Source organism: Micrasema longulum, unplaced genomic scaffold (assembly GCF_059751315.1).
Source record: "Micrasema longulum isolate JH-2025_06_02 unplaced genomic scaffold, ASM5975131v1 h1tg000358l, whole genome shotgun sequence".
NCBI lineage: Eukaryota > Metazoa > Arthropoda > Insecta > Trichoptera > Brachycentridae > Micrasema > Micrasema longulum.
The window spans coordinates 59,463-83,837 of NW_028277560.1; the positions used below are offsets into that span (position 1 = coordinate 59,463).

The following is a 24,375-nucleotide window of genomic DNA, read 5'->3' on the forward strand; positions in this document are numbered from 1 at the left end:
TTTGCATGGCAGTATGCTTCTTATTGTTTCTAAATGTATTGTTTATCTTTTAAATTTTTACGCACTATGTTTGTACTTAACTGTATATTTTTTGTAAATGCCCCTTGGGCGTATTGTAAAATTAAATAAATAAAAAAAAAGTAAATAAATATTTGTTTTAAATAACTCGCAAAATACAAATAAAAATATCTCGTATTTAATGCAAAAAATGCCTGTGTTAGATTTTGGTAAAAATAAGTAAGCGTCAGAAATAAGAATTATTTTATTTAATACAGGCCGTGTCATTGTCCACAATGGGAACACGTATTCAACGGGTGCATTTTTTGTATGATTACATAAGTAATTTTTACTTTTATTTGCTGACGCCGGTGCTTATTACTTCCTCTGAAATTTGATGATAGTAATAGGGATAGTAATATAAAACTACCTAGTCAAAAAGTTCTTTAGGTCTTACATCTAGCGCTTCAGTATTTTTTATTTATTTATTTATTTCATAAAAAAGTTTATATTTTTTATTTTCTATATGAATACCTCACTGAGCGTAACCCGTGTCGAGGCATTAATTTACATTATTTTAATGTTATCTTCTAGTACATAATAAATAAAAATAATATAAAAATAACACTGTATGGATATAAACATAAAATATAAATAGCAGACATGCAACAATAATTACGAGTTCAAATATACTACTGATTTGGTGGGGTGGCCATCTTAATGCAGTTCTCGGGACCTTAATCCAGAAGCCATTTTTTAACAAATAATTTGAATTTCGGTTTCTTTGTATTAAATTTTAAATCAAGAGGTAGTGTATTGTAAATTTTGGGAGCAAGGTACATCGTGACTCCTCTGACCAAACGATGTTGTTATTTTAGGTGGCACGAATAGTAAAGTTGTCTCTTTTTTATCTTGTTTCATAGATTGTATTATGTTTACTCCTACCATTATACAACGGAAAGGCGCTGTATAAGTTTTCCATTCAAATAATAATAACAAATAGTTGACTGTCTATAAAATGACGTAGTGCAGGCGCGTGTAGTGGTAAAGCCATAAACATTATAATACCCATAACATTATTTACCCGAAGCAAATTTTTGAATTACAGTTTTTTTTTATATAACATTCTGATCGCTTACCATATCGATAAAATGAGGCCCGGAGTGCAGATTTATTGAAGGCCGAAGGCCTGAAATATATTTAAGTTTCATAAGTGCACAAGCCAGCCACTTTTAGAAACATGTTATGCAAGAGGTCTTGGGTTTGATTCTTGACATGGTTACCATGAAATACATATTTTAAAAAACTGTTTTTATACTAGAATATTTTAAAACCCCTTGACGGACACCTGAAGCATAAGACTGACTATCATATTACCTTCATGTATAAAAAAAATCTAGAGACCCCGCGGTTTGTTTGCCAATTCAGTGCCCTATGCACCACAGGGTGCGGATTAGAGCTGGATGATGATGATGATATAAAAAAGAGAATGAGTGCATGAAAATGTGTATATATATATCTGTGTATATATATTAGTGGCGTGCGGTGACTTTTGAAACAGGGCATGCGGTCATGGGAAGGAAAAAAACACCATTTTTATACTTTAAATCTTTTGTTAAAAAAATATATAAATTAATATTTGCGGTCTTCTGATTTACCAAAATATTTCATGTTAAGGACCATTTTTAACGAGTTATAAATAACCACTATTAGAAAATGGGAATCAAGTTGTGGTAGAGTGGGATTTGAACCACGGACCTTTGATCCGTCAGTCCGTCAGTGCGTCAGTCCGTCAGTCGGCCGCGGGCCTCCGTAAGGTGTGGTTGTTTGTTACCGATTTTTGGGGTGATTACGTAAATAATCTATAATTAAAATACTTGTTGATTTTTATTATTTTAAATCTTGAAATAGGGCACACATAAACATATTCTTATGTGAGCTCTAATGATAACAGTGTACATATATTTTATTTACAAGTTATGTACTTACTACATACGTAGTTTTCCAGTATTAAAGACATGCGCCGCATGTATCGCATGTATGGACGACACGCCACTGATATATATATATATATATGTGTGTATATATATGTGTATGTGTGTATGTATATGTATCAAAATTTGTATAAGAGTAAGTTTATATTTTATTAGTTTGTGCTCTCTATTAATTTGTTAACTATTATCATATTTTAGAATGTTATTACCTAGCTTGGGACGGGGTACGTACCCTTGTTAGCTGGGCAAAGGGAACGTAAAATTTTATTTTTGATAAAACGTGTAAATAAATAAAATACAATATGCAGGAAGGGGGGGAATAGTTATGGATTCATCATTTTTTTCTGACAAAAATCTCGATGACGTCATACTAAAACTATATAAGTCGTTCTTTATTCTTGGTGTTTTTTCAGTTTTTCCTTTTTTACTTAATCTTCTGAAATCCGTAATTTGTATTATACACTAAATTGAATTCCCTGCCGATCTTTTCCTCTCCAGTTTATCTTATTTTGAATTTCCTTCCCGAGTAAGGGATAAGTTATGATATATGGGAAAATAATAAAACCTCCTAATAGCATTAGGCGGTCAGTGGACGCAGGTAGTATCTACCTAATGTCCACTACCGGCCGCTGTACTGTATCTATACAGTGGCTACCTATCCACTATCCTCAGTCTTCAGCCCCTATTACGATAGGGGCTGAGAAGTTCGATCGCGAAGAGACGATTAAAAATTTGCCGATATTCGTTGATATCATTATCATGTTCCTATTCGCACCCAGTAGTGGATGAGGTACTACATTAATACTTTAATCAGAGAGAATCTTGGTAATTTCTGTTACGTAGAAGGTAACATCATCAGTTTTACGCTTCAGGTTTCAGTTCGGCAACAATCACCCGTCCAGGGTTCAGGTTCTATTTTATACTCAGAAAAGTATTCTTCATCCGCTTGAACACAGAGGTATTTGATACTAGCTGACTCGACAGACGTTGTCCTGTCGGAACGTTGGCTTGCCTGCTATTAGCTGGTTCAGCAAACGTTTTTTCATAAATAAGGACTCACGTTATTTATTTTTGCCTTTTTTGAGCTATTTATACATTCGTAATAAGGGTAAGTTTTTCATTTTATCTCCAGTTGTGATTTGATAAGAAGCTTCGTCGTATTCAAATCAAAATCATGCAAAAATCACTACTCTAGTGCCATAATCAATGGAGAAAATACAGGAATACGTGTTAAAGAAGAAAAGTCTAACTGCGTTTTACCATGAGCATTCTAAAAATATCTTGTGACACTAGGCTCATGGTAAACATGAATTTAGTCATTCTTTAGCCACCAGCTGGGTTTCGACGTGATCTTGACATTTAATTTGAAACCAAAAGAAAAGAAAATGTCGAAGATATTATTATTAACAAACCTAATTCACGTAAATTGGATTATTTTTCGAAAATTCGTCCAGCTGTTGAGTCTATAAAGGACAAACATACATGCATTTATTTTTATATTTATCGGTAAATAAGATACTCACATTAATTTCCTACCATTTTCTTTCGCCCTGTCGATAACGTTTAACCAGATACAAAAGTCGGTTACATTAAATCAGATCATACATTGTCATCATAGGTATCCCTATCTCCACCCAGTGGTCCATAGAGTACTACATTAATGATTCAATTGCAGCGAATCTGGATTATTTTTCCAGTCCTGTGAATCCAACACAAAATATATTTCTATTTTTTCCTCGATGCTTAGTGATTTTTTTTCTTTTCGATACCTTTTTTATTACTATGTTCTATTGCACACCAAATTTTTTTTTTTTTTTTGCCTTAGAACAGATTATTGTCTAGTTGGGCCACAAATTGTGACTTGCAAACGTGAAAAACATTTATTGGCAAATTGTAAAATGTTTGTTTCTCTTCTCTTCAATATCAATCAATATATGTAAATATGTATGTATGTTCGTAAATCTTAATAATAAATCAATTTAAAATAAAATAATGGTATTTTGTGATGTAAAAGCTACTTTAAAGCCTTACCCTCCAAAAATCAAACTAAGAAGCTCTATCGTGGTCACAGTGGTATTTTAGCTATTTTTTATAAAACTTAATTAATCGGAAATCAACAATATATGATATTATGTATATATTATGTATCATTCCATGTCCACTCCCTAGTTGGAGCATATATTATTTACAAAGAGCCTCAATGCATCTCTATCGGCTGCCAGATCCTGTGCGTCCTCCCAAATCAGGGTCGCGTCCGTAGTTCTGACATAAACTGCCGACGAACAGTCAGCAGCGGACGCCTAGGACGTCAAGAACCTGATGCCTCGTAAAGTGTATAATATGGCCCAGCCAACCGTATCGCCTTCGCTTGATAATAGTTGTCACCTTACAAAGACAAAAAAATGTTTAAAGTGATCACGTAAACTATCCAATGTCATGTCATAAGCCCTATATATGCCTTGACTTTTATATTCTTTTCTCTAAAATAGTCTTCATCTCTGTTGTAATATGTTAATACTTAATCAGAAATGTCTCTTATTTATCTATCCTATTTATTATTAAAGGTTCAAGAGATTAAATATCAAATTTAGAAATAATTAATTGGAATTTTTTCTTCGTGCCCAAATTAATTAGGTTTTTTGAGGTTTTCATATTTAAGGACAGATTCTTTAGAAATTTTTCACTGATTTTAAGCTAACCCTAAATGAAAACATATTTTTGTACCTAATTTCAGCATTTTCAGAAATATTTAGAACTCTATTTAACCAACACTCAGCTTATAATATAATTTTTACGTTAATAAAAACGGTAGTGATTTCTTTTTTTTTTTACAAAAGAGAAATACGTCCTCAATATTTACTCAAATATTTAAATTTTCAGACCATTTCCTAAAAACCGTAAATAACTTGTGCTGGAAAAATGGATGGGATTTGAACCGCGGACCTACGGCCTGTGAATCGACGATACTACCACGGGACAACAACCCGGTTCGATTCTAAGCAACAACACAATATCTAGAGATCCATATGCAAAAAACAGTGTAGACATGATACCTATTGGATTTATAATTAAAAACAATTATTACCTAAAACAGATTTGAAAAAAATACATGAGATAGTCAAAGTCGCGACTTAGGTGTTTTTATTGATAAGAAACTAATGTTTAATATTCATATTGAAACAGTCCTGAAAAAAACTTATAAAAAGGTCAGACTTTTCACGCGGGTATCAAAACCATTTAAACATGCAGAGACATATGAAAAACTTTATACAACTTTTGTTCGTCCCCAGCTTGAATACTGTACTCCTATTTGGTCACCTTAATATAATGTTCGTATTAATAGGCTAGAAAGGGTCCAACAATTTTTTTTAGACAGGTTGACTACCGGTTAAACCTTAATTTTTCTAACTATACTGAAAGTATGCAGTACCATGGAATAAACTATCCTAAAAATCGAATAATTATGTTAGACCAGTTATTTTTATACAAATTAATAATTAATAAAATTTATTCTCCTATTCTACTTGAAAGGCTTCTATTCCGTGAGCCATCTAGACCGACAAGACAAAATCTTCCGTTTTACACAGATAACGCGTCAGCGAACTATTTGAAACAATCTGCAATGCCTAGAACAGTGGCGCCAAGTCGATCGCAAGTACTTTTCGACTCGATCTAGAGAAAAAATATCCGTTCATATTGTGCGGAAAACTATTATCTTTGCCACGGTGGACCCTACCTAGATGACAATCCTGCATCACACATACTTGCAGCCTCTCAGAGTCGATCGATCGTAGTCTAAAAATATTGAGGTAGATCGCCAGCCGTTCAAGTTTGAGCACCCCTGACCTAGAATATGCGACCAATATAACAATGGATGTACCGAGGCTGATATTTTTATGACAATGTAAATTAGGTCCAAACTCATAGAAATATTGAGAGAAACAGATATTAAATTAAGTTAATTATTATACACAAATGTTTCAATTCTTATCTTTTACATTTGTTATATTGTATTAAGTGTAAACATTTTTTTGGTGTGCGCATGAGTGTCCTACACTAATAAACAAAGAATTTGTAAATATTTTTGTACACACTGTTTGTTTACCCAATAAAATAAATACTCAAAAGTGTCATATCTCAAAACACGACTTTTGGCAATAGCTTCCTTATTGCTTATTATGGTAGAATTCTTCTATCGTCTCTTTGCAATCCAGATCGTGGTGAAACGTGCTGTGAGAGCACATTTGGGGTCTGAATATCGAATAAAGGGATGAATATATCGTGTTTATGCGCTGTAAGAAGAACTTATGGGATAGAAAGGTCAAGATACAAGAAGATCAAGTAGTCGAGTAATGCTACTTTAGGGAGTTGTAAAAATCAAATCGTAACTGATCGTTTTTACGTAATATTCTAGTAAGAGGACAGTTAGTGATTTGAGTTATTTAAATTTGCATCAAAACAGGCCAGGAGACCTAATTACGGTGATAAATTACATCACAGCCAGGCTTGAGAAAAATCACATGAACTGTTGAGTTGAACCCGGAACTCTCCGTGTGTGAGGAAAGCGTCATAGCTATTACACCACGGGGGCCGCCTTGTAGATGATTTTATAAATTGTTTTAAATAGTTGGGTGGCCTTGATTTAACGAATCCCACAATTTTTAATGTATTTAAAACTCATAAACGACAAACATAGGCGACGCTATTTTGTATTTTGTAGAACGACGACGCGTGTGATTTTTTCTTCAACTTAGAGTTTAAAAAAAATAATACAATTTATTTTACAGCTATATAAGTACAAAAGTTTATCCTCTGATACTTGTGTTAGTTATATATATTTGTTTTAACTTGGATTATAAAGTCTTTTTATATCTTTTTTAAGATCAAATATAAATAATGTCAATGTCGCATTTTTCACGCATCGGTCGTTTTTTTCTATCACCACAAAATAAACATGAAATTTAAGATTTATTTACTCAAGTTCCTGCTTAAATAAAATTGCGTTTTAGCTATTAGTACCTACCGAAATAAAAATACAGCTAATTTATTTTTTTATTACTGGTTTCCCCAAGTACGGTTTTTTGTCTGCTTATTTTGGTAGTTGGCATTACACAGAAAAGTTCGTTTTTTCGTTAAGTAGCTGTCTTCTAGCTGTTTTGTTTGTTTTGGAGTAAACTCCAGTGCCTTTTTTTAATGCTTTGAAATTACATACATTAGGCAGAATGGTGAATATTACACACTGTGTAAAATAATCATTTATGTAGCTTTGTAGCTGCAAGGCAATCGGTAATTTTGCTTCAATATGTAAATGTTCATCAACCATAAAATATTAAAATTTTGTAAATGGGGTTTAGAGTTTCAACAGTCCATGCACTCAGTAGTCGCAAGACTTGTTATAATCTAACTCCTTTTTTTTTTACTCGTTTTATGATATATTTATTTTAACTTTATTCTCAAAGTAAAACATAATGTAAATAGGGACTAGATTACTTACCGTCCATGCGCTCTGTAGCTGCAAGACGTACTGTAATCTAGCTCATACGTGTTATAATTGAAATACATAATAATTGGAAAGGAGGAACTAGAATCCGAATCGTCCATGCACTCTGTAGCTGCAAGATCTGCGGTATATTTATTTATTGTACAGCGCCCATGAGGTGATTTTCCAACTATGATAATAATGGGTCAGAAGCCCTGTAAATGCCTAGACTTCCATATTTCCTTATCTTAAATGTTCTGCTTCTCAGATGTTATTTGTTAAACTCAGTAACTCTCAAGGGGGTGAAATGCAGGCTTTTGCCAACAAACATTTGGACAAACTCAAAATATTGTAAACAATTTATTATTTGTGTTGTATGCACAAATTTTCAAGTAAATGAAGAGTTCACTCCGCCTCCGCCCACGCTCCCGCCTCCGCCTTATCTGTTCCCTGTGTCCAGAAGAAAATAAACCTCCACGTTACAAGGACTTTGGGCAAAACACGGCGTAAGCTGCCATATATTCTGCCGGAAGGAAGTGGGATCCCCGTATTTCCGGTTCGGCGGATGCCATTTTCTACGGCTGGACTCTTGACAGGAAATACGCTTCTACTTCCTAAATCTGCGGAATTTTATAATGTACGGAGACGAACTAACACAATTTATGAAATATTTTTTTAATATTTAATAAACTGGTAAAACGACTAATTAAATAAATAAAAAATCTTAATTAATTACAGGTACTTAGGTTATCAAATTGTAGAAGTTATAAATTGTGCAACGATTTACATAAAACAAACAAAAGATACAGGTACCAGATATTTTTATTATAAGGTGTTAAAATGAAGAGTTCGAAGAAGACACAAGAAAATAAAATTACAACAAATTAGTCGATAATATCTTCTCTTTCATTATTTTACAACAAATTAGTTAATAATACAGCAGCATTAAACGAAAAAAATACTAAATTTATGATTTGTGACACATAATGTCAAATAAACTTTGCTTAGCGTAAATCTTAAAGACATAGAACTGGATCTTGTTGATACTACTGTATTCTTGGGCATAAAATTATATTCTAAGCTTTAATGAGGTCCACATATAGCTGGTTTATCTAACAGACTGAGTTCTGCAGCCCACGATGTTTAAAATATTCGACATCTTAGTGTTATAGGAACAGCTAGGTCAGTCGACCGATATTCCTTTCTCAAAAATGTTTTCCCTCTCTGTTGAAATAAATTTAAATATTTCGGTCACTTTCACAGCATTATGTCTTACGGTATACTGCTGTGGGGAAATGTCGCGAAAAGTATAAAGATGAAAGATCTTGGAACTACAAATAACAAAATCAGACAATGGCAATACGATAATTAATTTTAAATGGACAACAATCCAATATCCCTAAATGTGCTAATTTTCTATCCGAATACAGCCGAATGTAATCCAGACTGCAGGTTTCGGCTGAGCCGAAGTTTCAGCCAATTTTTGGTCGGAACCGAAACCACTGCCGAAACTCTTTTTATTGGCTGAAACTAACTGAAACCAAACTGTCGGTCACTAAGTAGTGTAAATTTAAAAGGTGGTATAAAATCGTACTCATTATTTACCCAAATACAGTAAAACAACTACATAAATTAAAAGAAATAAATAGTTTCGTAAACTTACACCCAGTCATCCGTTTTCAATTAATGACAATTTTTATTTATGGAAATTAAGATGTAAATCTGTTTTACATTTATTTATTTTTTATTGACTGAAAACAATATTAATACCAGATTCTACGAATAATCAAAATATAATGTATTCAAATAACAACTTTCCTTTATAATAGTTAAGCCACTGTTTCGGCCCTGTTTTATGCTCTTTAAGTATAAGCGAGTGTATATAAACTCTGTTTTCTCTAAAGCGGATCTGTCCAAGAGAAGATTATTCGAAAACCTACTACAAATAATGTTGGACATAATACCCAATTTCAAGGAATACATTTTCTATAATAAAATTTCAGCTTTCTATAAGCCGGTCAAAATATGAAAATCTCAAATTCAGGAAAATAAATTGAATTTACAGAGGATACATATCCATACCTGTAGTAATATCCATTTGAATGTTAACAGTATAAACCCCTCTCCTTATTTTGTAGTAGTACAAACAAACAAACCATCATGCCGTTTGCCCGTAGTGGTGGTTTGGTGAAAAGTCCTCGGAGAATATCTCTCGAACTACCGACCAAAATTAAAGAAAATAAAATGCGTAAATTACAACGCGTGGCCCTCGGGGACTTACCTGGACCTTTTCTTGGAAGATCTGATTAAAAATTATTTCTGAAAGCTTCTTCTTCTTCTTCTTCTTGGTTAAGATCAGTTGACCTGTTATCAGCTAGAAGCTGACTCCTGAGACTTTGAGTTCCAGCTTTCCTTCCGTCTTCTCGGTGATCTTCCGGGCAGACAGCGAACGACTGGGATTTCGTGGGCCAAAATACTGGGATTCTGGAGCTGTCCATTCTATCGACGCAATATCTACATAATCTATCTTCTATGCTTTGGGTATCGTCTAACTTTTTGACTCCGGATTCTGCCCCTTGGCGGTTTCCCTGCGACTACCCTTAGTACCTTCATATCTGATGTTCTGAGCAGTTATTTGATTTTTCCACTTACTTTTTTCTCTTTTTCTCTTTTTCTCTAACTATTCTTGCCTCCATTCTATACTGTAAACATCATGATTGATCGGACACACGTTTTGTATATCCGAATCTTGCTTTCAATCCGAATGTGTTTATCCTGCCAAACAACATTTCAGGCATCCGGATGTTTTACCGATTGAGATAGATATGTTCCAATCATCACTGCCACTATGGCTGCATCATCTGCGTGACATGTGATGTCAACGACTTTATCTCCCTTAGTTCTAGATTTGCCACTGCCATCATTCTTGAAAGCGTTTTTATATATATTTATTTTGCTTGTGTAAGAAAAGGTTTTGGGCTTAAATATTGTTGTTATATTTAGTTATTTATTTATTGAACTTTTTGTACATAATGTTAATTGTACATTAACGGACTTATTGCCAAATGGCAATTTCTTCCAGTTTTATTTTTATAATTTATGTTACAAAACATATTCATTCGAAAGTAAAAAAGCTAAAAATATACTAATTCATTTCATTGTTCCATCTCTGCTCCCTAGTTGGAACATATGGTGTTCACAAAGATCCTCCAAGCATCTCTGTCGGCTGCCAGCTCCTGTGCATCGTTCTGATACGAACTGCTGACGAACAGTCAGCAATTGACGTCCAGAGCGTCGAGAACCTGATGCCTTGTAAAGTAGGCAAACGTGGTTACGGCTCTCAGGAGGCATCCGCAGCACATGACTAAGCCAACCGTATCGCCTCCGCTTGATGACAGTTGTCACCGGAGTTTGCTGCGTCCGTTCGATTCAACAGAAAAAAATCGAATTAATAATAACAATTCTGTTTTTAAAAATAAAAAGAATATTTAGAAAAATACGCGTGAAACACATTTAATTGCTGTAATCAACCGTATGTTCATCAATAAAAAATTAGGCTTTACCGTGCAGTAATAATAAATTGTAGCAATAGAGTCTTTTATACATATTGATTGAGCATTCTGAAACAAGAACAATTAACTATTCGGTGTCCAAATTCACGCCACAAAATATTATAGTAACAAAATAAATAACAGATTACAGTTGAAACAAGTTGTTTCAACTCTCCTAGGTCGAAAAAAATCAGGCCCTGTTCAGAATAATGGCTTTTAGCCTCTAAACTAGAGGTGAGCTATAAAAAACAATATCACGCTTTGAAACTTGAATAGTCAGTGCATATTAGAAATAATATCACGTCAGCGTTTACGTAATACGTATCGAATAAGAGGCTATCAAAATACTGGCCAAAAACTTACTTTTGATTTTGTTTTCCATCCAGACGTCGAATACACACAACCACTTCTATAGCACGTCAAAAAAACAATAAATGAGCGATGTTGCCAGTTCGCCATTGATCATAGATTTCTCAAAATCGCCATTGTTGTAATTGGGTAGGTACATCGATATAAAACAAGGGGAAGCGGGCGTCACGTTACACATATCTACGAACTTAAATGACATAGCTTCAGTATGACGTCATACTTGAAAATAAATTTCTCCCTACTGATTACGAAGATACACTACCGATTACCGATCCCTCCAAAATCAAGTTTTGATTTAAGTACATCGGTTTGTATCGACGGGTCTGAAACCCCTCGATACGTTTATCCACGCATTAAAAGTGACAAAAATTTATAAACGATTTATTTTAATTTTGCATCGTTCTGAGGTTGGCACTTTTTTTTTCAAAATATTATTAAAAATACAATAGAGAAATAAGTCAATTTTGAAGTCGAATTAAATTCTGACATAATTGTCAGTTATGAAAACGAGCGGCTATATATAGTAGGCTAGACTGGTTAGATGCTGCCCTATTAACATACAAGAGCATCTAGCCGTAAAATGTTACGGCTGTAAAAAAATAAATTTGGTTATTATATTTTTTCCATCTGTTTTACTATATTTCTGAGTGTACGTATCGAGAACAGCCTTGTAATCGCTCAGTAGATAAATACAGACGATTGTTAAGTATACCGTCTTCGTAATTGTCAAAAGTCATATAAAAATCATGTCCAAGCGAGCATTTATTTCTTGAATTGGGATATATTAGAGCTTGTAATCGCTTTGAAGTAAGCATTTTTTATCCCAGAAGCCTACTTAAAATATAAATTAGAGCCATTTTAAATGATAGTGAAGTAAGAAACGTGGACTTTATTTGCAGGGTCATTTATTGGTTATATTCGATCATATGACGTCGTGATGACAAGTCGGTAGAACATACCGAGGTAGTTACAGATAGTACAGAAGTTAAGCATACCGTCTCGATATGTTCAGATGAAGATAGCTTTCATAATTGAGGCACAGGTGTGTAAAAGTGGGTGTATAAAATAAAAGCAAGTGGGAATGAATCGCCGCCAGATAAAATGAGTAGTAATTTATTTAAAAATAAATTGAAGAGCATGTGAAATATGTCAATAGATAAAAAAATATCAATATACACTGTAATTGGTACACAAATACAGTGCTCTATCCACCTTAAAGAGCAGATAAATTAATGATTATTATTTGTTTATTATATATACGGCCTAAGCCAATTACAACAGTTAAATGAAGAAACATAAATGCAAGAAACTGAACAAAAAGAACATAAAACTATGTAGCAAAGACAAACAAGGGCACAACAATAATGGTATACAATTTACTCATAAAAACGAAAGACATAAGACTTCGAGCTAAACCATGCCCATCCAACTTCACCCCACACTGTTTAGTCGTGAAGAGATCAACGAAAAGCCGGAAGATCTATCCCAAAGAATTCCAAGTCGTGTGATGAATTGACTAATCTACACATTCTGGACATTGGGGCATAAAAACAAAAGTTGCTCTTAGAAGATTTTATAAATAGCAGATTTTGACTTCTGGTGACACGGTTGGGAACATGAAAAGAAATTGATTGCAACAGAGATGGGACATCACTTATAGCATTAAGTATTTTGAAAATGCATACAAGGTCCATCTCAGTTCTACGTCTCTCCAATGAAGACAGATTAACACTTTGTATCCCGGAGCCGTGTAAACACGTGATTATATAACCACGCGTTGTGTCCCGGTCCCGTGTTTTCACGTGGTTTACCAGCTGTCTAAAAAATGCATTTTATTGACATTTAGTGACTTTTATTAGTACTTTTTTGCTGCTGGTAAACCACGTGAAAACACGGGACCGGGATACAAAGCACAATAAAAGGAGTGAGACCATGTATATTTATTTATTTATACTTTTACAATGTTTGTATTCTTTTTTTATACAGAATAATGTTCCCTCACTGAGGTGTCCCGTGCCGAGGGAAACATTGTACAACAAGTAAAACATGCCTTAAATTAGTTATTTTAAAAAGTTAACATAATAATAAAATAAAAACTTAATTAACCTAATTATCATTAACATAATAAGCAATATAAACTAAAATAATAAATAAATAATTGTGCGAACATTGCAATGTGGCTCTCCATAGAGGCCAATGTTGGCAAAACTATCATCCAAAAATGACTTATTTAATTGTTTAAAATAAATTTAAGAAGTTTCGATTGATTCAACCCAGTATTTTCACAATTATGATACTTTTAAGAAATTCTTCACAAAGCATGAAATTTCACAAAAATGGGCCGGGCACAGGGTAAATTCTATGTGTATTCGGCCAGTGCTCAAAGTGTTATGAGATTGCTCTATTTCAAAATAGGAATAATTACCTTTTTGTAATCCGAGCAATCATGCCACCTTTCTTACAAAACTGTGTTAGACAGACTCAATATGAGTCCTGTCGAATGGAGACCAAATAGGAGAAGCGTATTCTAGATCGGGTCGAACTAGTGAATAATAATGATAACTTCTGAATATATTGATAGTTTAATATAACCCTTTTACTATAAGTACCTACTATCAATTCATAATCTGAAGCACTATTACCTATGTATAGTACATAGTTCCTAACTAGGTATATGTGAAAAAAACAGTTGTGCACATATATATAATATTTATTATGTATATCCGCCGGTAATAGTAATATTCATAGTACGTAATGTGTGAGTAAATTTAGGACGAGGACTCTAATGTGACTACACTACATTACTATGATATCTCGATATATACATTATGTATAATCTAACTTATCTTTGAAAAGTGATAGTGTTTCTCTCTAACAGGGCTGTCCACGTTTATAATTAAGAAAGCATTTGAAAAAATCTTAATTCCCAATAAAGGGTTTGGACAATATCATTTTGACAGCTTTAATTTTTTTAACAATTATCGAAGGCACAATTTAAGCTAGAATTCAAGAAAAATACCACATAATTTGTGTGATTCAAAACGCTTGAAGTTCTTATTAAAAAAATAATTTAATTCACATTTTTATTTCATTTGTCGTCTTTAAATAAACAAATTAAACTTAAATTCTGCGTCTATACATAAATACCAATTATTGTACCTAAGTTTAGTCTAAATTACTTTAGTTGTATAAATATTTTGTATCAGAAATTGCTTAGAAAATAATTGTTTCTATTCACTTTGAAGCAATTAGCTATTTTAAAAGAACGGCATTTCAAAATTGCGAAATCATGTGATTTCCTTCATTTTTATCAGACTACAGCCTTAAATAATCAGTAAATAAATCTAAACGCTATTAAATATTTGTATGAAACCATTTTCCGACTTTTATTTGTCTACCGGTTTCGAGACGTACCCGTCTCTTCACCAGGACACCAATTAAACTAACATGCCAAACCCCCTGTACGCCTTAACCATAGTTGTTGCACAAAAATATGAAACTAATTTGACGATTTGAAACCACATGCTTTTAGCAGGCAACCCTTACATGTACTGTTATATTTATTTTATTTATTTATAATTTTTTTTTTTGCACCACAACAGGCCAAGAGGCCCAATAACTGTGGTGAATTACATCACAGAACACCCAGGCTTGAGAAAAATCACATTTTATTTTTTGTTCTCTCACCGGGAATCGAACCCGGAACCTTCCATGCGTGAGTCAAGCGCCTTGACCACTACACCACGGAGGCTATGTAATATCTACCTCTGTGTTTTACATGTTTTATATTTTTCTGCAACAATTATGGTGTATATAAAAGAACCTGCTGACAAGTTGCATGTTTACAATTTTGCAAAACTTTAATTTTAAGATTATAGTGTAAACATTAAAAAAATATAGACCTCTATTTATAAATACATTTTTAAAAAGGTTTGTAGTGGGTTTTGTAAGTTAAATTAATTGGTGTTCTGACGAAGAGACGTGTACGTCTCGAAACCGATAGACCTAGAAAAGTCGGTAAGTTATTATTAAGTTATATACAAATATTTATTAACATTTACTAAAATGTTTTACCATAATACTTGATACTTTTGATACTTTTGATATGTATAATACAAAGATCACTTAAATCAACCAATGACAGGTAAAAACTATTATAAATTATTTTATGATAATGATTTTAGATTATTTTATGTAAATAAAATATTTGTCTTGCAAATGAATAAATTCATATTGAATATGTAAATTGTCGGCCTCATGGTGTTGTGGTCAGCGCGTTTGCCTGCCATGCAAGAGGCCTCGGATTCAATTCCTGACATGTTTGATGTGAAATATTTATTCAAAAACGGTGTTTTAAAACTATAATATTTCATAGTCCCTGGGCAAATGTAACCCATGTAACAAAAAAATATGAAGATACGCTGCGATTGGTGTACCAATGCAGTGCCCTATGCTCTATTAGGGGCGGAAAGGGAATGAAGAAGAAGAAAATAAATAAATAAAATAATATAAATAAATATTTCCTTCTCCAAAATGTTTTTCATTAAAACAGGTATTTACGTTAGGTATGCCAAAATAATATTCCCTATATCATAATGTGTACTCTGTTTATGGTTGATAATTTTAACTTGACCATTAAAGATATGACTTATGTGTATTGTGATTCAAATAAGGTGACATGTTTGTAACATACTTAGAATGACAGAAAAATAATCATGTTAAAATTTGACCAATCTTAAAGTTCAAACACGTGAGTTTTAATAGTACATTTTTTACGAAACGCTAAGCCTCTTCAGTAATATCGCAACCCTTTTTACGTTATCTTATCTAAAGGTTTACGAAGATAACGACGCATTCGTTTCATTCTTGTAACACCCGAAATATTACGCACGTACAACGTTCAATATCCATTATCCTTGTATTCCGCCAAGTTTTAACAATAAATTATTTTCTCAATGTATTATTATCCTCGGTGTTCTTCAAACTAAACAGTTGGACCAGTTTAGAATCCGTTTCTTAAGATTGCCTAATCAATCTAAGCGATTAGATTTGATATCTCGTGATGAAAGTGACAGCACCGGTGAAACTCGTAAGAATTTTGCTAATATGTTTTATCACAGTCTATAAAAGAAATTGTTAAGAAAAGTGTCATTTTGTTTCATATTTAAAATAGTTTGTCTGTGATTAATATCCACTGTGGTAACAAATTAGATAAGTGATTGAAAACAAATTTCTCCTTTTTCCTTTCTACATACATAAGTGGTCTGTTCTCCAGATGTCCGGGGGTTTTTTCCCTCTAGCCTTATCCTTTCATCTTTCGGGAGGTCTTCCACGAGGGCGAGTCTCGCGAGGCTGCTTATGTAGTGCAATATAAGGGAGTCTGGTGGTGTCCATTCTTTGGACATAACCGAACCAATCCCTCTATCGCTGTCTCCTTCACCTTACGACGTCCTCAGCCCTCAGCCTCAGATATCTCTCTTATTCTGGTGCTAGACTTCTCTTAGCGTTTTGGGTGCCATCATCCTCGGTGTCTTAATCTCGGAAGTCCTCAATACTTGATTAGTCCTGACTGCGTCTGCCCTCGCTTCAACGCCCTATGTCATTATTGGTATTTGCTGGTATGCATCATGTATAGTAATAGTATATCTGATTGCTACCGAATGAAAAGTAGTCAAAAGAAATCTTGTAACAACTGATCCATCGCATCCAAGTATTCAAATATGTACACAAACTCAGATAAATGTTTTTTTTAAGTTCTGTTACTATATTCACTGTAAGTCTCGCCCCTTTCTGCGAAGCAATTACATCAGGTAGATTCTAATCTTATATCTATATAACACGTTGCATATTCATCATAATATTTTCTACGATGCGATGATCATGGTGGCAATGGGCATATCGATACAATCTGCAGATTTGTATCGACAAAAAAACAAAATCGCTGGTCTAAGAATTGCTATTTTTGTGTGAAACTTTAACGGTTATATTTTACCGACAAAGATAATTTTTAACCTTCACACTTTTGTGAATTCTAATTTTTCTATGGAAAATTTAATTGATTAACTCGATAAATTCAATAATCAGTCAATGGCTATTTATAATCGCACCACTGATTAAAGACAAATCGCTCAATATTACGCTTATGTGGATTGTAAATTATTTATAATACTATTATACTCGTATGTTAAACATAACTTAATAATGTGTATTAATTTATGAGAGATAGGTTATAGATACCAAATTGAATCAATTTTAAAATCTGGTACCTGAGATTCCGTATTGTGAGCCTTTTGATTAAATGAATAATTACAGAAAATATTTACCCGCTTACTGGTATTCTGAATTGATTAATTGAGTGAGTATTTTCAAAAAATATTTAAAACACCAATTTACTTATGGACATTAAAATTATGCTATTTTTCCCAACTTTCAGATGGTCTGAATATGTGGGTTGTGCTGCCATGGCTATTGGCGGCGCTCCTATCGGGGGTGGCGGGTCAGGGGCTTCCTTGTCCCAGCGAGTGTGAGTGTTTCTTCAACAGCCATGCCTTGTTGCAAGCGGACTGCTCCGCCAGGGGACTCTTCCAACTACCGGAGGGGATGGACCCGCAGGTGAGGATAACTCTTGATAATTACCTCTAGCAGCATCCGAACTTTGTAATCAATCGATTAATTATAATTTCTCTTGTCCCCAGACGCAGATACTGGACCTCTCTGACAATCTCTTTGAATCGATTCCTCGAGAAATATCAAAAATAGCCTATTTGGAATCGTTAAATTTAAGCGGAAACATAATCAAGACTCTCTCCGGCAGCTCTCTTCTCAATTTGACATCCTTAGATATCCTGGACCTCTCTGAAAATCTAATTTCAAGATGGAAAGACATAAATGCTAACACTATTTTGCTGCCCGCTACGAACTTGAGAGTTCTAAAACTTTCTAGGAATCCCTTAAACGATATGGCCAATCTTAAAAACACGGAAGTCTTGATTAGCAAAAGTCTTTACACTTTAGAACTGGACCAGTGCGGGATAATTAATCTATATGGGAAATCTCCTATTTCTGGACTGACAGAATTACGTCACCTCAGTATGACCCATAATCCACTTAAGAAATTTCAAAATCTCGTATCTCCGAGTTTGCGATCCCTGGACTTGAGTCACTGTGAACTAACTTACATCGGCCCCGGCGAGTTGAACTATCTCCCTTCTCTGGTGCACCTCACAATGTCACATAACTATAGGATCGGAATACTGAACTCGATAGATACACTGGCCTCAGTATCACTTAAAACAATCGACTTGTCATATTGCAATATGGACAGAATAGTTCTGACTGGATTTCCGAACTTGGAGGAAGCAAACCTCAGGGGTAATATGGTGAGACACCTCAATGCGAGAGATTTTATAAATAATTTCCACATGGTTTCCTTAGACATGTCATCTAACGCAATAGCGTCAATTCACGAAAACGCATTAGAGGGTCTAAATTCCTTGAGATATTTCAATCTCTCCGTTAATGTAATTCCTAGTATAAATGAAGACATTTTATTACGTACACCAAATCTTACGGTGGTAAATTTATCTCGAAACTATATTTCGAGCGTCGGTAAATTAAAATCACGGTCATTACTATCTCTAGACCTGAGTTTTTGCGAAATACAGCACTTCGATTCCGACTCTCTAGACGGTCTTCTATCTTTACTAGAAATTAATCTTTCGCGGAACCTCATCGGCAGTATTCCCGATAATTTAAATTCACCCACTTTACAAATTATGGATTTGAGTTTCAACCGACTAAGTTCCATCAACAATTATACATTTCATCTTCTACCTGAATTGACTACTTTATATCTATCTGAAAATAGATTTACCGATACATGGAAGTGGTATTATTTCTTGGGAAACCCGAAGTTATCCGAAATATCTTTGAAAGATAATACTTGGAGATGTGACTGTTTCGAAAAAGATATGAAGACGTTTTTTGATTATTTGACGAACGATCCGCCGAAGGTTTGGAATACCAACAGCTTGATGTGTCACAGTCCCCCGAACGCATCCGGTAGAAATTGGCTGGAAGCGTGCTATTTTACGTGGAACCCGGAAACTTCCCTAAGTCCGAACCAACGGGCCTTGACTTTTGTTTTCATGGTGTTTGCCGGATTTTTCGTCACTTGTTTTATCATCATGCTGATCCGCCGAGTGATGAGGAAAAGGCTGAAAGCGGCTCAAGAAGAACAGGAAAGACTCGCGGAAGAAGCCAGAGACAGACTCAGGCAAGCGAGGATCAGGAGAGAACAGGAACAGCAGTTGAACGCCCCGGATCCGAGGGATTTGATATCTCCCCCCAGCTACGCCGAGGCCCTGTTGATGCCTAAGCTGGATGGATCCTTCCACTCTCTGTCGGGAGTGGGGTTGGGTCAGGACCAGGAGAAAAAGCCGAGGCGGAAAGCGAGACGGAGGACGAGGTCCAGTGGCGACCTTTACGAGGAAGGAAGAAGTTCAGAGAGGATCCGAAATAGAAGAAGCGGCTCCAGAACACGTCGGCGTAATAATCCCGAACCGGATACACCCACAGAGGAGTCTGGCCTCACATCCCATCGCTCCGAAGGGAATTTGGATAATGTGTGTATGGTTCAAATTACTATGCAAGAAAGTGATTTGTAAAAGAATATTATAAATCCGAACTTATTTATGGGTGCATTTAACATTTTTATCATTATTTGACGTTAATAATTACTTAGGTTAAGTTACGTAAGGTAAATATTTTGTACCAAATTGTGTTTGAGAAAAACCTGTAAAATATGTATGTGAGTATTGTAAGTAGGTAGGTATATTTGATTATTTATGTTTTTTATTTAATAAAATAGTTCCTCCCGATTTCTTGTATTTATCTCTACAAAGTCCGCCCACGTGATCTGCTTTACTAATATGTTCTACAATATGGATGTAGGTAATACATAAATATTATTGCAAATTGTTAGTTCTTTGTTCTTTACCTCTTTTACTTTACTCACCAAACAATAATGACTTATATCGATATAATATGGAAGTTCAGCGGTTTTTTATGTTAATAAACTATTCAACTAATCTTTATTTATCGTATTATCATCGCTATGATTTTTTAAGTTGTGTATTAATTAATTTAATCCGCGTATACGTCTCAAGTTCTCTTCCGCTTCTTCTCGGTTAGTTCTGTCAATAGGTTCGTTGACGATAAGTATACAGGAAATCTTAAAACAACTATCTTATCATTGGTTGATTCTTATGAAAAGTGACGTAGTTAACCAAAATATATTTCTTACATTTTCAAGCCGTATAATGCTCTAATTTTTACCGCGCCTAAGAAAATATTTTCTGTATCCAATTTTCTGTAGAGCTGAAGTTCCTCATTAAAAAAAAGAAAAACATCTAAATAACAGTGTTTGTAGTATATCCAAATGTTTGCAGACAGGCTGGATTTACTCCCAAAGGAGTTATTCAGATCAAAATTTGTTTCAACAAAGAGGGAAGACATTTTTCAGAAGGGTATTCTTTTCTTTTCTTTTTTCTTTTCATTTTTTTTTGCACCACAACAGGCCAGGAGGCCCAATTACAGTGGTGAATTATATTACAGACAACCAGGCTTGAGAAAAATCACATCTTTATTTTTGAGTTCTCACCGGGAATCGAACCCAGAACCTTCCGTGCGTGAGTCAAGCGTCTTGACCACTACACCACGGAGGTATATGGAAGTCTAGGCATTTGCATGTTACACAGTGTGTAAAGTGGCCACTTAAACCAGCCAATTACAGGTCTTTAGCCCTGTAAATGCTTAAACTTCCATATTCCCTTCTCAAAAATGTTTTCCCTTAATGTTGCAACAAATTAAGACCTTAAAATATTTCCAATTTACCTAATAATTCTGTTATCGCACCCGAGACTAGGTAGTCAGCAAGCAGGGACTGGACTTTATTAATCCGATATAAATTTATACGGCATAAGTATAGCCTGTGAGCTCGCCAATATATGACAGATGACATTAACATAACCATAGAAAAACATAGCAGTTGAGCTCTCAGAAGTAAAGCAACGTGAATGCAGCAATGCTTGAACTACATGTCAATAATATTCTAATAATAAATAATATTATTTGGCCATACGGAACTTTAAAGCACACCTTGGTTTAATTACTAATAGTATTTTATCGGTTAGGTAGGTGTATTTAAAAAAAATGTTGCGTACCTGAAAAAAGCACAAATAATTATGTTTTTGTAAATGATGTCAGTAGCGACACTCAGAGAGTGGCTTTGTGACGTTTTGACATTTTTTATAAGAAATTCATGGCGTAGCCGAAATACTGTTATAAAAACGAGGATGTTTTTGTTGATTGACGTTAGCAGGCGCTACCTAGGGGCGACTTTGTGACGTGAGAAATTATTTAAAAAAAGAGATTTATGGCGTAGCCGAAATATTGTAATTAAAACGAGGATGTTTTTGTTTATTGACGTTAGCAGGCGCTACCCAGGGGCGACTTTGTGACGTGAGAAATTATTTAAAAAAAGAGATTTATGGCGTAGCCGAAATATTGTAATTAAAACGAGGATGTTTTTGTTGATTGACGTTAGCAGGCGCTACCCAGGGGCGACTTCATGACGTGATGAAATTATTAATTTAAATATTTTTTTTCATTTTACATAGCGTAGCCGAGATAAGAAATTGTGTGGTGTTTCGAAATTTAACCGTGTAGGTAGCCGCCTAGTTACAATATTATTTTTGTATTTGTATAACTCCTGTTTCATAATGTTTATGTATTTATCGCTATAAGAATTAAACTAAAGATAGTTTTTACTTTTAATCGCTATCCGTTTTTTAAATTATGTTTGTAACACTCAGTAATATTTATTTTTCAAGTATTCAATGTTATTTTTGCATTTTAATTAATATTGTTAATATAAAGCGTATTTTTATTTATTCGAATTTACTAGACTGTTTTTATTACAAAAAATAAAAATGCATATTTCTCTATGTATTTTTCTGTTATAAACAATCTATTAAAATAATACACATCAAATTTCCATTGTCTGTTGATTTTATTTGCAATCTTCTTTTTTTTCGATGGTTAAAACTCTAGGAAATTCAAAGACAATAAAAGTTTTACTGTCATATATTGGCGAGCTCACACGCTATACATAGCCCATTTATACATATTTTCGAATATTTCAATCTTTTTACTTATATTTAATGTTGCGTAATATAAACCATAAAGACCGACTGCCGCACGGTGTAAATTTATCAAAGAAACATGTGCAACTTTAAAGATAAAAAAAATCAGTTTTATTCTACTCAGCGATTTATTTTGACAGTCAAATCGTCACCCTTCGCATCCCACCGATTCCGAAGATCGTTGAGCGCTCCGCCCTGCGGTCGTGGCTAACCACTCTGGTCCGGGCGCGCGCTTGTGGGCAACAATGCTATTATTTTTAATGATTCACTAACCTCATTTCATTTGTTTTTTTAAGTAGTGGCAATTTTCTCAGTTCATTGTAGTATTAATTTATTAACTTAAAAACAAAATTATTTCCAATAAACCACCGCGATCGTAGATAATGTATTTTCACGAAACTTTCACTTGTATGTTCAAGTAAGGAAGCAGTTTGACCATACACGATAAAAAAATAAACAAATTAGGTAGGTAGATATTTATTATTTTTATTACAAAAAGTACCCAAATTACAAAATAATGAAAATAGTTTAAAATGCGCTGTAAAAATAAACAAAGTAATAAATGTACTGGTATATTTAAAAACAGAATTTTAAAGAACCCCGTTTACAATACTGTGATTTGCTTAGCTTAATATAATAATATTAATTTGTAACAATAAAATTTAAATAACGATTGTAAAAATATTATAACGATTTTACTCAAGACTTAATAAAAAGTAAAAACAGTTCGTTTGATCACCGATAGATGTCAGACGTTCATAATAGGGAAATACATAAAACTCGATAAAGCTTACATGAAATCTCGCTAGATGTCCTACACATAATGAATCGCACCAAAAGATCAGTATTGTAGGACCTAAAAGTGATGATGCGCCACTGGCTAATAGTCGCCCATGCGGACAAATACCATTCAATGATTATCAACCACGAAGTTAGCCACAGTTTACAGCAATACAACGAGCCCTAGATACTCAGATCGAGAATTGCGAGCCCAAACCGAAACCATCCGTTGCACGTTTGCTGTTAATCTAAAAATCAAACCATATGTTTGGAACTCTTTTGTTCTATGCAATCATTAATATAAAATATATAGAGATGACACTCCATAGAAATCTGATCTATAAAGTCGTCCCCAAAGGAAAGGGAATGGCCAGCAGGGGGAGCAAGTGTCATCACGTCATGTTACATAGGCTTTGCCAAGCAAAAAACCTAGTACAGTAAAAAACACAGACTATTTATATCGGCTTGCTGTGAGTTCTATTTAGTATATCCCTCTCTTCCCTGAATCTCTCATTCACTAGCTGAGAAGAATAAAGACAAGAGATAGCTCAAGAATAAAAAGTACTGGTAACAGTGGTAACATATAAATAAAATGTTTTTAACACTAAAATAGCTATTAAAAAAAAACATCAATAAGAAAAAAACATTACCTATCGGTCAAAGGTTATACCATGACTTTTTATATCTTTTCTTGAAGGATTTTTGCAGTATCTTTTGATGGCATTTTATTTTATTGTTGGATTGCTCGCAACAGATGAAAGCCCATTCTATCAAACATATGCCAATTGGCCGCAGGTTAAGGGACCACATTTCGAACGCTTATACTTACTCTAATTATATACCTCAACGTATGCAATAGAGCATAGTGGTATTTCTCGCTAATTATTACTCTGAGTACAGAACTCTGTTTATCCGAACTCCAGTCATCCGTATTGCCAAATATCTGTATCAGGAAATAATAAATAAATGTTATAACAATAACAAATTAAAAATCGAAAAGT

The 24,375-nt window shown here is 34.0% G+C and overlaps 1 protein-coding gene across 1 annotated transcript; it reads left to right on the forward strand.

Annotated features, from left to right (window-relative positions):
- The first annotated feature begins 16,252 nt into the window (after nt 1-16,252).
- Nucleotides 16,253-20,269, forward strand: LOC148282227 (podocan-like). Its single transcript, XM_088225417.1, has 3 exons — nt 16,253-16,479; nt 17,824-18,002; nt 18,086-20,269. The coding sequence occupies exons 2-3, from the start codon at nt 17,835-17,837 to the stop codon at nt 20,054-20,056; spliced, it is 2,139 nt and encodes a 712-aa protein (XP_088081543.1). The 5' UTR covers nt 16,253-16,479; nt 17,824-17,834; the 3' UTR covers nt 20,057-20,269.
- Nucleotides 20,270-24,375: the final 4,106 nt, after the last annotated feature.

Excerpts from the sequence above, each read along its gene's own strand:
- LOC148282227 (XM_088225417.1), top strand. The coding sequence starts at position 17,835 with ATGTGGGTTGTGCTGCCATGGCTATTGGCGGCGCTCCTATCGGGGGTG. Across the intron at positions 18,003-18,085 it reads CGGAGGGGATGGACCCGCAG|ACGCAGATACTGGACCTCTC; the intron begins GTGAGGATAACT and ends TCTTGTCCCCAG.